Source organism: Oncorhynchus masou, chromosome 24, assembly GCF_036934945.1.
Source record: "Oncorhynchus masou masou isolate Uvic2021 chromosome 24, UVic_Omas_1.1, whole genome shotgun sequence".
NCBI classification, from domain to species: domain Eukaryota; kingdom Metazoa; phylum Chordata; class Actinopteri; order Salmoniformes; family Salmonidae; genus Oncorhynchus; species Oncorhynchus masou.
The window spans coordinates 3,885,411-3,900,410 of record NC_088235.1 but is presented as its reverse complement, the minus strand read 5'-3'; the positions used below and the strand labels follow the sequence as shown (position 1 = coordinate 3,900,410).

The window sequence follows — 15,000 nt, the reverse complement described above, 5'->3', positions numbered from 1 at the left end:
GATGGTGTTTTCTTCATCTGTTTATTCACCTGTCATTGGTTCTGATAATGATTACTAGACCCCCCTGTTTCTCTCTCTCCCTCCCTCTGTCTCCTCCCTCAGTCTCCATCTCTCTCTTCCCTTCCTCCCTCTCTGTGTATCAGGTGACAGGGGGATTGGGGGTTGATAATCAGGGTCTGTATTTTCTCATCAGTCTTAAATCAGACCAATTACACGCTAGCTGATGGAGAGCATGGTCAGGTTGATGTAGGGTGATAAGAAACACACACACACACAGATACAGACAAGCACACACACACACACACACAGATACAGACAAGCACACACACAGATACAGACAAACACACACACACCCCTCTAGGATTAAGCGCTCTGTCTCAGGGTATCTGCCTCTCTTATCAGAGACAACCATCCCTGACATGACCTGTCTCCTGCCATGGCTGCAGTGTTACACACACACACACACACACACACACGTATACACACACACACACACACACACACACACACACACACACACACACACACACACACGTATACACACACACACGTATACACACACACACACACACACACACGTATACACACACACACATTTATTAAAGGTTATTGTGATTTGCAGTACCAGTCTAAGGTTTGGACACACCGACTCATTCAAGGGTTTTTATGTTCTACATAATATTGAAGACGTCAACACTGTGAAATAACAAATAGGGAATCATGTAGTAACCCCAAAAGTGTTAAACAAATCTAAATATATTTTAGATTCTTCAAGATAGCGTTACACACACACTCTACACCCTTTGCCTTGATGACAGCGTTACACCACCTTGAGGTGACTCTTGGCCAGGCTAAGTGAGCCTCTCTTGGGCTGACCTGCATATTGTAAAGTGGGGATATTTTAGCCCAGGCTAGTGAGTGTTCACACAGGCTGCACATTGTAAAGTGGGCTAGCACCAACCTGAGCTGAGGGATATTTTAGCCCAGGCTAAGTGAGTGTTCACACCTGCACATTGTAAAGTGGGCTAGCACCAACCTTAGCCCAGGCTAGTGAGTGTTCACACCTGCACATTGTAAAGTGGGCTAGCACCAACCTGAGCTGAGGGATATTTTAGCCCAGGCTAAGTGAGTGTTCACACCTGCACATTGTAAAGTGGGCTAGCACCAACCTGAGCTGAGGGATATTTTAGCCCAGGCTAGGTGAGTGTTCACACCTGCACATTGTTAAGTGGGCTAGCACCAACCTGAGCTGAGGGATATTTTAGCCCAGGCTAAGTGAGTGTTCACACCTGCACATTGTAAAGTGGGCTAGCACCAACCTGAGCTGAGGGATATTTTAGCCCAGGCTAGTGAGTGTTCACACCTGCACATTGTAAAGTGGGCTAGCACCAACCTCCCAGGCTAGTGAGTGTTCACACCTGCCCAGGGCTAGCACAACCTCAGCCCAGGCTAGCTGGCCCTCCGGATCAGGGTCAGAACCGACTTTTTGTGGTTAGCCCCAAAAACACGGTGCCAAATTAGGCCGTGTGAAACGGAGTCAAGAACCACCCCTTGAATGCTCTCTGTCCAATCACAAAAGCAGCACTTTCACTTAATTTACATATGATGTTGATACCTGTAATGTGTTCTGCATGTTATTTTGATACATCAATTCATACTATTTAACCCTTCTGAGGACAGGAAACATTGGTTGCTATGCCTAACAAAAATGGTTGCTATGCAGGCGGTGCTAACCTCTTCTCACTGAGCCAACTAAAGAGACGAACTCTACAGCAGGAACAGCGTCAAACGATACATTTTTCTCCGTTTTCATAGATGTTCTATCTACATTTAATTGCATAAATCCATGATAATAATATAGTGCAGGAAAGTTTACGTCTCGTTTGTTCACAGCGTTCTCTGTTCAGCGGCCAGATCGAATTTCTAAAGTGAAACGTTGTTGGAAAAGGCAGACAGCGAGGTTTATACAGGGGACATGGTGTTTATACAGGGGACATGGTGTTTATACCAGGGACATGGTGTTTATACCAGGGACATGGTGTTTATACAGGGGACATGGTGTTAACACAGGGGACATGGTGTTTATACCAGGGTGTTGGTGGGGACATGGTGTTTATACATGGTGTTTATACAGGGGACATGGTGTTTATACAGGGGACATGGTGTTTATACAGGGGACATGGTGTTTATACAGGGGACATGGTGTTTATACAGGGGACATGGTGTTTATACAGGGGACATGGTGTTTATACAGGGGACATGGTGTTTATACAGGGGACATGGTGTTAACACAGGGGACATGGTGTTTATACCAGGGACATGGTGTTTATACCGGGGACATGGTGTTTATACAGGGGACATGGTGTTTATACAGGGGACATGGTGTTTATACAGGGGACATGGTGTTTATACAGGGGACATGGTGTTTATACAGGGGACATGGTGTTTATACCAGGGACATGGTGTTTATACCAGGGACATGGTGTTTATACAGGGGACATGGTGTTTATACAGGGGACATGGTGTTTATACAGGGGACATTGTGTTTATACAGGGGACATGGTGTTTATACAGGAGACATGGTGTTTATACAGGGGACATGGTGTTTATACAGGGGACATGGTGTTTATACCAGGGACATGGTGTTTATACAGGGGACATGGTGTTTATACAGGGGACATGGTGTTTATACAGGGGACATGGTGTTTATACAGGGGACATGGTGTTAATACAGGGGACATGGTGTTTATACAGGGGACATGGTGTTAACACAGGGGACATGGTGTTTATACAGGGGACATGGTGTTTATACAGGGGACATGGTGTTTATACAGGGGACATGGTGTTTATACAGGGGACATGGTGTTTATACAGTCTAGCCTGGGGCTAAGATAGCCTGGGGCTAAGATAGCCTGGGGCCAGTCTAGCCTGGGGCTAAGAACGATGCAGTGTGAAAAGGTCTCTTGTTTTCTGTCTCTACCCTCATCTCCTCAACCCCCTCACTGTCTCACCCCCCACTCCTCCTCTGTCATCCCCCTCTACCCTCATCTCCTCAACCCCCTCACTGTTCCATCCCCCCACTCCTCCTCTCTCATCCCCCTCTACCCTCTTCTCCCCAACCCCCTCACTGTCTCACCCCCCACTCCTCCTCTCTCATCCCTCTCTACCCTCTACGCCCATCTCCTCAACCCCCTCACTCTCATCCCCACTCCTCCTCTCTCATCCCTCTCTACCCTCTACGCCCATCTCCTCAACCCCTCACTATCATCCCCACTCCTCTCTCATCCCCCTCTACCCTCATCTCCTCACCCCCCTCACTGTCTCACCCCCACTCCTCCTCTCTAAGTCATTAGGTTTGGTGTAGTAATTACTACGTGTGTTTCTGTGTAAGTGGTTTATCCCCTTGGTAATGGCTGGTCTGGTGTCAGTAATGAGATGTGTGTTTCTGTGTAAGTGGTTTATTTGGTAATGGCTGGTCTGGTGTAGTAATGAGATGTGTGTTTCTGTGTATGGTTTCAGTGTCTCATGGCTGGTCTGGTGTACTAATGAGATCTGTCATCCCCTCAGTGGTTTAGTGTGGTAATGGCTGGTCTGGTAAGTAATGAGTGTGTTTCTGTGTAAGTGGTTTAGTTTGGTAATGGCTGGTCTGGTGTAGTAATGAGATGTGTGTTTCTGTGTAAGTGGTTTAGTGTGGTAATGGCTGGTCTGGTGTAGTAATGAGATGTGTGTTTCTGTGTAAGTGGTTTAGTGTGGTAATGGCTGGTCTGGTGTAGTAATGAGATGTGTGTTTCTGTGTAAGTGGTTTAGTTTGGTAATGGCTGGTCTGGTGTAGTAATGAGATGTGTGTTTCTGTGTAAGTGGTTTAGTGTGGTAATGGCTGGTCTGGTGTAGTAATGAGATGTGTGTTTCTGTGTAAGTGGTTTAGTTTGGTAATGGCTGGTCTGGTGTAGTAATGAGATGTGTGTTTCTGTGTAATGGCTGGTCTGGTTTAGTGTGGTAATGGCTGGTCTGGTGTAGTAGTAATGAGATGTGTGTTTCTGTGTAAGTGGTTTAGTGTGGTAATGGCTGGTCTGGTGTAGTAATGAGATGTGTGTTTCTGTGTAAGTGGTTTAGTGTGGTAATGGCTGGTCTGGTGTAGTAATGAGATGTGTGTTTCTGTGTAAGTGGTTTAGTGTGGTAATGGCTGGTCTGGTGTAGTAATGAGATGTGTGTTTCTGTGTAAGTGGTTTAGTGTGGTAATGGCTGGTCTGGTGTAGTAATGAGATGTGTGTTTCTGTGTAAGTGGTTTAGTGTGGTAATGGCTGGTCTGGTGTAGTAATGAGATGTGTGTTTCTGTGTAAGTGGTTTAGTGTGGTAATGGCTGGTCTGGTGTAGTAATGAGATGTGTGTTTCTGTGTAAGTGGTTTAGTGTGGTAATGGCTGGTCTGGTGTAGTAATGACATGTGTTTCACCCTGTGTATCTGAGCAGGCCTATGATGTTTTTGCCAACCTGGGCATCAGTCGTCTGTTGGAGCCATCTGACATGGTTCTGCTGGCCATCCCTGACAAGCTGACCGTCATGACGTACCTCTACCAGATCAGAGCCCACTTCAGTGGAGAGGAGCTCAACGTGGTGCAGATAGAAGCCAACAGCAGCCGCAGCACATACAAGGTGGGTCTGTTGATGTTCTGTATTAAAACATACAAGGTGGGTCTGTTGATGTTCTGTATTAAAACATACAAGGTGGGTCTGTTGATGTTCTGTATTAAAACATACAAGGTGGGTCTGTTGATGTTCTCTGGTGTAATACATGAGATGGGTTTCTGTGTAAAGTGGTTCTGTAGTAATAATACTGGTGTAGTAATGAGATGGGTCTGTTGTTTATGTAATCTGTCAATTAAAACATACAAGGTGGGTCTGTTGATGTTCTGTAGTAAAACTACTTAAATAGTGTGGTAATGGCTGGTCTGGTCTAGTAATGAGATGTGTGTTTCTGTTCTGGTTTATTAACTACATACATAGGTGGGTCATGGCAATGTTCTTTGTAAAACAGTCCTCAAGGTGTGGTTTTTGATGGCTGGTCTGTATTGACATGCAAGGTGGGCTTGTTGACTTCTGTATTAAAAATACTGATGGTAATGGTGACTGGTGTAGTTGACATGTGTTTCACCTGTTAAACAGGCTCAGGACACCTCCAGCACCAAACCACTGTGGTTCTATCAATCTGTCCAATGATCTGCTTTTTTCAGCCCAAGTTCTGTTGTCAAAGAGAAGAAAGGGCAGATAATGTCCTGTTGAGTATTCACAGGTGGGCCATATAAGGTGTGATGTTCTGTATTAAAACATACAGGGCCTCAGAAAATCCTTGTCATTTCCTGGATGCCATGTCATCAAGGTGGGTCTTTCCCCTGAAGCTCCCTGTTGATGTTCTGGTCATCAAGGGTCCCTGAGATAAGTCTGTTGATGTTCTGGTAAAACATCAGGTGTTTTGATTGAGATTAAAACATACAAGGTGGGTCTTATGATGTAAAACATACAAGAGGGTCTGTTTTTTCTGACAAAGTTCTGTTGTCAAAGAGAAGAAATTAGATAATATCTGAGATAATGTTGTGATGTCATCAGTTTTCATCCAAAAATAATGTCCCCTAGAGTTCATCAGGGTCCCCTGAGATAATGTCTGAAAAATGTCCCCTGTGAGGTCAAACCACTGTGTTTCTATCTCTGAGATAATGCGTGATTTTTCTAATGTGTGATGTCAAAGAGGTCTCTGAGATAATGTCCCCTGAGATAATGGTGTGATGTCATCAGGGTCCCCTGAGATAATGTCCCTGTGTGAGGTCATCAGGGTCCCCTGAGATAATGTCCCCGTGTGAGGTCATCAGGGTCTCTGAGTAAATGTCCCTGTGTGATGTCATCAGGGTCCCCTGAGATAATGTCCCTGTGTGAGGTCATCAGGGTCCCCTGAGATAATGTCCCTGTGTGAGGTCATCAGGGTCTCTGAGATAATGTCCCCGTGTGAGGTCATCAGGGTCTCTGAGATAATGTCCCCGTGTGAGGTCATCAGGGTGTCTCTATTTATTTTGATTCAGTGACTTTCAACAACTAGTTCCCAGCCTGGGGGAGGATGTTTGACTCGCTATGTCCCAGCAAAACTCATATTAGTTGGGGGGGGTTTGTGAGAAAGAGTTATACAACTAAATGAAAATGTTATTATTATTCTTGTCATTTAAGGTGGGAGACTTCGAGACAGACACCAACGCCTCCATCGGCCAGGACAAGTTCTATGCCGAGCTAAACGTCAGTGACGCTAATGCCCAGACCACTGGATCCAGTGGGGACGTTAGCATCGGAGCTAACGGCGCTAGCGCCACCAATGGAGCCGCGGGGAAAGAGGAGGAGATGGAGGTGGTGAGGAAGAGTGAGACTGTGTCTTTCTCCCTCCCTGACTTTGGGGTGTCCCCCTCCTCTCCCAGCTCGCCCCCCCTCCCCTTGCCCCGCGCGGCTCTACCCCCCACCGCCACAGAGTCCTCCCACCCCAGAGCCGCGCCTCGCTCCCTTGCCACCACGTCTCTAGGAGACGATCGCCGTCAACTACAACTACCCCTGAAGGCAGTCACCCTGGACCTGAGTCAGCTCCCTCTGAGGACGGAGAGAGGGATGGAGAGAGGGATGGAGAGAGGGATGGAGAGAGGGACCGAGAGAGGGACCGAGAGAGGGACGGAGAGAGGGACGGAGAGAGGGATAGAGAGAGGGATGGAGAGAGGGATGGAGAGAGGGACGGAGAGAGGGACGGAGAGAGGGACCGAGAGAGGGACGGAGAGAGGGACGGAGAGAGGGATGGAGAGGGGGACGGAGAGAGGGACGGAGAGGGAGACGAGGGAGCAGGAAGGGATGAGGGATGGAGCCCCGGACAACGGGGCCCTCGATTCAGGGTCCCCTACACGGCAAGGAACCTCGGGCACCCCAGGGGCCTCGTCTCCCTCCTCCCACAAGCTGGGCTTCTCCTACAACCGTGATGCTGACCTCATCAAGAAGAAGAGGGCCAGCCTCCGTCACTCTGAGTCTGAGACCGCCTCCGACTGCAGCAACCCCACCCCTAACAACCACGCTGACACGCCCACTAAACAGGTAAATGTCTAGACATTCCTACTGATTTGATTGATTGATTGATTGATTGATTGATTGATTGACTGATGAATTATATCTCAGGTTAGGGTTAGTAGTGTGGTTAAGGTTAGGATTAGGCATTAGGGTTAGCAGTGTAGTTCATTAGGTTAGCAGTGTGGTTAAGATTAGGATTAGGCATTAGGGTTAGTAGTGTGGTTTGGTCTTAATGAGACCTTTAAGGACACCAGCTGTAGACACTCTGACTCTTAACAGGTCAACACACTAACGACGGTTCTTTCTTCACCTCCACGCGACACGTTTATTTGATCCCTGCCCGCACCTAATTAAACTACTCGTCTTCTCGTCAGTGATCAGTGTCATCAGGTGGTCTTGTCCGAAGCTACAACCTGATGAATGTAGTAACATTGTAGCTTCGTGCTGAAGAGGCAGAGGTTGAGAAACACTGATCCAGTCGAACAGCGTCAGGTGCTTCTGATGGATTTCTGCTACGGAGAAAACTGCTGCTTCCCATCCGGTCGTCGTCACCGTGGGCCCGAGCCGCCGTCAGGTGGAGAGGCGCTAACATTACCCAAACATCCCACAAGCTCTTTTGACATTTCATTATATTTTTCATTATATTTCTCATCCCGCTGTGTGATGGCAGGTTGTGCTCCGGCTGCGTGGATACGCTTCACAGCACACGCCTCCGTTCTCACACACACACACACACACACACACACACACACACACACACACACACACACACACACACACACACGCCTGTCTGCCTGCCTTAACCCCTCGATCATAACACCGTTTAACACCTTGACAGGTCGTGGTGGAGGTCACTGCAGTCATAATGCTACGTCACCGTTGAATATGAAATGATTAGCATCACTGTTATGGCTTTGTGGTCCGACTTGGAAAACTCCAGATGTCCGTTATATTCCGGCGCGACCAGATCGTAGCAGGTTGAACCCTTGTTCAGCTCTGCAGAGTGGCCACTTGCTGGCACAGCCCCATAGTCATCAAATCATAGTCAACCTAATCTTAACCACACTGCTAACCCTAATGCTTAACTACACTGCTAACCCTAATGCCTAATCCTAACCACACTGTTAACCCTAATGCCTAACCTTAACTACATGTCTAACCCTAATGGCTAACCTTAACCACACTGCTAACCCTAATGCTTAACTACATGTCTAACCCTAATGCCTAATCTTAACCACACTGCTAACCCTAATGCTTAACTACATGTCTAACCCTAATGCCTAACCTTAACTACACTGCTAACCCTTGGGGCGGCAGGGTAGCCTAGTGGTTAGAGTGTTGGACTAGTAACCGAAAGGTTGCAAGTTCAAATCCCCGAGCTGACAAGGTACAAATCTGTCGTTCTGCCCCTGAACAGGCAGTTAACCCACTGTTCCTAGGCCGTCATTGAAAATAAGAATTTGTTCTTAACTGACTTGCCTAGTTAAATAAAGGTAAAATAAAAATAAATAAAATGCCTAACCTTAACTACATGTCTAACCCTAATGCCTAACCTTAACTACATGTCTAACCCTAATGCCTAACCTTAACCACACTGCTAACCCTAATGCCTAACCTTAACCACACTGCTAACCCTAATGCCTAATCCTAACCTTAACCTCTCTAGGGGGTGTGGGACGCTATAGTCCCACCTGGCCAAAATCCGGTGGAATTGCAGAGCGCCAAACTCAAATTAAATTACTATAAATGTTTAACTTTCATCAAATCACAATCGTAAAACATAAAAATAAAAATAAAGCTTATCTTGTTGTTAATCCAGCCGCCGTGTCAGATTTCAAAAAGGCTTTACGGCGAAAGCAAACCATGCGATAATCTGACGACAGCGGTCGGCACACAAAACATTACATACCAGCCAAGTAGATTAGTCACGAAAGTCAGAAATAGCAATTAAATGAATCACTTACCTTTGATGATCTTCGTATGGTTGCACTCACAAGACTCCCAGTTACACAATACATGTTTGTTTTGTTCGATAAAGTCCCTCTTTATATCCAAAAACCTCCATTTTGTTGGCGCGTTTTGTTCAGTAATCCAATGGCTCAAATGCGGTCACAACAGGCAGAAGAAAATTCCAAATAGTACCGGTAAAGTTTGTAGAAACATGTCAAATGATGTTTATAATCAACTCTCAGGTTGTTTTTAGCCTAAATAATCGATAATATTTCAACCTGGAAAATAGTGTCGTCAATATGAAAGAAAAACAAGAAAGGCGCTCTCGGTCGTGCACACAGCTCTGGGGACATCCTACTATCCACTCACTCAAAGTTGTAATTCTCCCTCATTTTTCAGAATAAAAGCCTGAAACAATGTCTAAAGACTGTTCACAACTAGTGGAAGCCATAGGGAACAGAATCAGGGTCCTATCCCTTTAAATGATGAATCAGCTTTCATTGGAAAAACAGCCATTTCAAAATAATAGCATTTCCTGGATGGATTTTCCTCATGTTTTCGCCTGCCATTTCAGTTCTGTTATACTCGCAGACATTATTTTTAAGTTTTAGAAACTTTGGAGTGTTTCTATCCCAATCTACTAATTATATGCATATCCTAGCTTCTGGGCCTGAGTAGCAGGCAGTTTACTTTGGGCACGCTTTTCATCCGGAGGTGAAAATAGAGCCCCCTACACTAGTGAGGTTAACCACACTGCTAACCCTAATGCCTAAACTTATCCACACTGCTAACCCTAATGCTAAACACTAACCTTAACCACACTGCTAACCCTAATGCTAAACACTAACCTTGACCACACTGCTAACCCTAATGCCTAATCCTAACCTTAACCACACTGCTAACCCTAATGCCTAACCCTAACCTTAACCACACTGCTAACCCTAATGCCTAATCCTAACCTTAACCACACTGCTAACCCTAATGCCTAATCTTAACTCTAAATTATGACCAAAAAAAACTTTTGTTTTTGTTTTCATGCACTTTTGGGGAATCTGTCAGTTCTGCCTTTTGTTTTCATGAATATTACAGAGGCCTTCACATTGCCAGTCATCCTGGGGAATCTGTCAGTTCTGAACCTCCAGGATAAGATTTATACCAATAAACATGAACCTGCCTTGTAGTAGTCAGTCATTATTACAGAGACCTTCACATGAGGCCTTCATGAACCTGCCTTGTAGTAGTCATCCATTATTACAGAGGCCTTCACATGAACCTGCCTTGTAGTAGTCATCCATTATTACAGAGGCCTTCACATGAACCTGCCTTGTAGTGGTCATCCATTATTACAGAGGCCTTCACATGAACCTGCCTTGTAGTAGTCAGCCATTAATACAGAGGCCTTCACATGAACCTGCCTTGTAGTAGTCAGTCATTATTACAGAGGCCTTCACATGAACCTGCCTTGTAGTAGTCATCCATTATTACAGAGGCCTTCACATGAACCTGCCTTGTAGTAGTCATCCATTATTACAGAGGCCTTCACATGAACCTGCCTTGTAGTGGTCATCCATTATTACAGAGGCCTTCACATGAACCTGCCTTGTAGTAGTCATCCATTAATACAGAGGCCTTCACATGAACCTGCCTTGTAGTAGTCATCCATTATTACAGAGGCCTTCACATGAACCTGCCTTGTAGTAGTCAGCAGAGGCCTTCACATGAACCTGCCTTGTAGTAGTCATCCATTATTACAGAGGCTTTCACATGAACCTGCCTTGTAGTAGTGTCATTATTACAGAGGCCTTCACATTAACCTGCCTTGTAGTAGTAGTCAGTCATTATTACAGAGGCTTTCACATGAACCTGCCTTGTAGTAGTCAGCCATTATTACAGAGGCCTTCACATGAACCTGCCTTGTAGTAGTCAGCCATTATTACAGAGGCTTTCACATGAACCTGCCTTGTAGTAGTCAGCCATTATTACAGAGGCCTTCACATTAACCTGCCTTGTAGTAGTCAGCCATTATTACAGAGGCTTTCACATGAACCTGCCTTGTAGTTGCCATTATTACAGATTAACCTGCCTTGTAGTTAAATTACATTTAAACCAGCCATTATTACAGAGGCCTTCACATGAACTTAGTAGTCAGCCATTATTACAGAGGCTTTCACATGAACCTGCCTTGTAGTAGTCAGCCATTATTACAGACAGAGAACCTGCCTTGTGTAGTCAGCCATTATTCATGAACCTGCCTTGTACAGATTAACCTGCCTTTGTAGTCATTATTACAGAGGCCTTCACATTAACCTGCCAGTCAGTCATTATTACAGAGGCCTTCACATTAAAGTCATCTATTATTACAGAGGCCTTCACATTAACCTGCCTTGTAGTAGTTAGTCATTATTACAGAGGCCTTCACATGAACCTGCCTTGTAGTATATTACAGAGGCCTTCACATGAACCTGCCTTGTAGTAGTCATCCATTAATACAGAGGCCTTCACATTAACCTGCCTTGTAGTAGTCAGCGAGGACAAGCTTCTTGTCATTGGGTTTTAAACCATTTAAACCGTGGACTTAGTTTCTGAAACATGGACTTAGTTGGGTTCAGCGCTGCCAAGCCGCGGTTTATGCCTGTCCCTGTCTATTCTGCACCGTGGATTACTGCAGATGGCCGTGTGGATAGGGAGGCAATGGAAAGATGGATGTGTGTTTGTGTGTGTGTGTGAGCCTGTGCGTGTGTGTGTGCAAGTGGTCGTGCATGCATATTGGTGTGTGTGCTTGTTGCTATGCTTGCTCGCTCATGTGTGTGTGTGTGTGTGTGTGTGTGTGTGTGTGTGTGTGTGTGTGTGTGTGTGTGTGTGTGTGTGTGTGTGTGTGTGTGTGTGTGTGTGTGTGTGTGTGTGTGTGTGTGTGTGAGCGCTGTCCATCCTGGGTTGTCACCTTCTCTCCACTACTTCACCGTTGCATAGCTCCCTGTAATGAGAAAGGTCTGTGGTGATAGTGACAGGGAGGCTGAGTCCCACATCACACCTCTATTCCCTAGGTAGTGCACTACTTTTAACCAGTGGTCGGATGGGCCCTAGTGCACTATGTAAGGAAACAAGTGGCGTTTGGGACACAGACCCTGCTGCTGTAACTCCAACACTAAGGACAGATAGTCATCCCACAGCCTTCACCTGTACCAATATCACTCACATATGCTGTAGGGTAGGTCCCAAATGGGGCCCTATTCACTATGCAGGGTCCTTCTTTTGACCAGGGCTCATTGGGTTCTATGTAGGGAACAGGGTGCCATTGGGGAAGCAGACTTATACTGCAGTAGAGAGGAGGGCCCTTCGCTGAAATGGACCATCATCTAGTGGATTACATTATATTTATTACACTGCTCGCTTTTTCCTCATTCTCTCTCTCCTCTCTCTCTCCTCTCTCTCCTCTCTCTCTCTCTCTCCCCTCTCTCTCTCTCTCTCTCTCTCTCTCTCTCTCTCTCTCTCTCTCTCTCTCTCTCTCTCTCTCTTCTCTCTCTCTCTCTCTCTCTCTCTCTCTCTCTCTCTCTCTCTCTCTCTCTCTCTCTCCTCTCTCTCTCCTCTCTCCTCTCTCTCTCCTCTCTCCTCCTCTCTCTCTCTCTCTCTCTCAGGAGCCAACGCCCGTCCCCAGCTCCCCAGTGGAAAAGGTGAGTGTGTGTGAGAGAAATAGAAAGAGCGAGGTAGAGAGAGAGTCATGTCAGGGATGTGTCTCAGTAAGGCTGTGTGTAAATCTAACCCTGATAGATGGAGGATGAGGACAGAATTGATCAAGTATTACCACAGAACCATGTAGTTGTCTTAGTTACTCTCCCTGACCTCCACCCCAACCCCCGTGTCTCTCGTCTCTCCCCCACAGAAGGTGCAGTCTCGGCAGGAGGAGCTGAAGGAAAGAGCCAGGCTTCTCCTGGAGCAGGCCCGGCGGGATGCTGCCATGAAGGCCGGCAGCAAGCACACAGCCAGTTCAACTAACTCAGTCCCAGTTAAAACACCACAAGTCACTGACGTAAGTGTGTGTGTGTGTGCGTGCGTGCGTGCGTGCGTGCGTGCGTGCGAGCGAGAGAGAGAGAGAGAGAGAGAGAGATACGGGGGAAGAGAGAGAGAGAGAGAGAGATGGAGGAAGAGAGAAAGAGAGAGAGACGGAGGAAGAGAGAGAGAGAGACGGAGGGAGAGAGAGAGAGACAGAGGAAGAGAGAGAGAGAGAGAGACGGAAAAAGAGAGAGAGAGAGACGGAGGAGAGAGAGAGAGAGAGAGAGAGAGAGAGAGAGACTTGGAAATTGTGTGCTCCTGTTTTTTATGTGAGTGTTTGTTTTGAGACACTTCAAATCAAATGTTATTGGTCACCTGCTTGTAAACAACAGGTGTAGACGAACAGTGAACTACACAAGGAATAAAGGAATAAATACACAGTTTATAATGAATAACAAGTAATAATTACATGACTATACAGGAAGTACCAGGTAATAACATGGCTATATACAGGAAGTACCAGATAATAACATGACTATATACAGGAAGTACCAGATAATAACATGACTATATACAGGAAGTACCAGATAATAACATGACTATATACAGGAAGTACCAGATAATAACATGACTATATACAGGAAGTACCAGTAATAACATGGCTATATACAGGGGTAAGGTAATTGACAGGCTATGTACAGGTGTATACAGGAAGTACCAGGTAATAACATGGCTATATACAGGAATAACATGGCTAATACAGGATGTACCAGGTAATAACATGGCTATATACAGGAAGTACCAGGTAATAACATGGCTATATACCGGAAGTACCAGTACTGAGTCGATGTGCAGGGGTATGAGGTAATTGAGGTAGCTATGTACATATAGGTAAAGTGACTAGGCAACAGGATAGATAATAGACAGTAACGGCAGTATACTGTAGGTAGGGGTAAAGGATAGATAATAGACAGTAACAGCAGTATACTGTAGGTAGGGGTAAAGGATAGATAATAGACAGTAACAGCAGTATACTGTAGGTAGGGGTAAAGGATAGATAATAGACAGTAGCAGCAGTATACTGTAGGTAGGGGTAAAGGATAGATAATAGACAGTAACAGCAGTATACTGTAGGTAGGGGTAAAGGATAGATAATAGACAGTAACAGCAGTATACTGTAGGTAGGGGTAAAGGATAGATCATAGACAGTAACAGCAGTATACTGTAGGTAGGGGTAAAGGATAGATAATAGACAGTAACAGCAGTATACTGTAGGTAGGGGTAAAGGATAGATAATAGACAGTAACAGCAGTATACTGTAGGTAGGGGTAAAGGATAGATAATAGACAGTAACAGCAGTATACTGTAGGTAGGGGTAAAGGATAGATAATAGACAGTAACAGCAGTATACTGTAGGTAGGGGTAAAGGATAGATAATAGACAGTAACAGCAGTATACTGTAGGTAGGGGTAGAGGGACTAGAAGTCATGGTGTGTGTGTGTCCGTCAGTGTGTGTGTGTTGTAGGCAGAGTGAGTCTGTGACAGGGCTGTCATTGGGACTGTTCTCAGTACAGTGAACTGTGTCAGAAAGCCCTAAATGGACAGAAGAAGAGAATCCACAGAGTGGAACCTTCATCCTTTTCAAGCTTGGCCACTTTGCTGACTCTACTTCTCATGTCATGTAGCGAGAGAACATTCCTTACCTCTCCTTCCCCTCCACTCCACACTGCTTTGTCCTCTGTTCTCTCCCTTCCTCCATCTCTCTCTCGCTCTGTTTCAATGACACCTCCTTTACCTTGTGAATTTCCAAACGGCTCCCTCCTTCCTGCTCCCACATTTGACACAGATGCTCTTTTCCCCACGCCTCCCCCTCCTGCTCCACGCCTCCTGCTCCACGCCTCCCCCTCCTGCTCCACGCCTCCCCCTCCTGCTCCACACCTCCCCATCCTCCTCCACTCCTCCCCCTCCTCCTCCATGCC

The 15,000-nt window shown here is 45.9% G+C and overlaps 1 protein-coding gene across 1 annotated transcript in view; it reads left to right on the top strand.

Moving 5' to 3' along the window:
* The window catches only part of LOC135511800 (EH domain-binding protein 1-like), a 217,934-nt gene that overhangs the window by 10,891 nt on the left and 192,043 nt on the right, over positions 1 to 15,000 (top strand). The window contains exons 2-5 of the mRNA XM_064933262.1: positions 4,469 to 4,651; positions 6,212 to 7,108; positions 12,667 to 12,702; positions 12,912 to 13,058. Of these exons, the coding sequence (XP_064789334.1) occupies positions 4,523 to 4,651; positions 6,212 to 7,108; positions 12,667 to 12,702; positions 12,912 to 13,058 (1,209 nt within the window). The 5' untranslated portion in view covers positions 4,469 to 4,522. The remainder of the gene's footprint in view (positions 1 to 4,468; positions 4,652 to 6,211; positions 7,109 to 12,666; positions 12,703 to 12,911; positions 13,059 to 15,000) is intronic.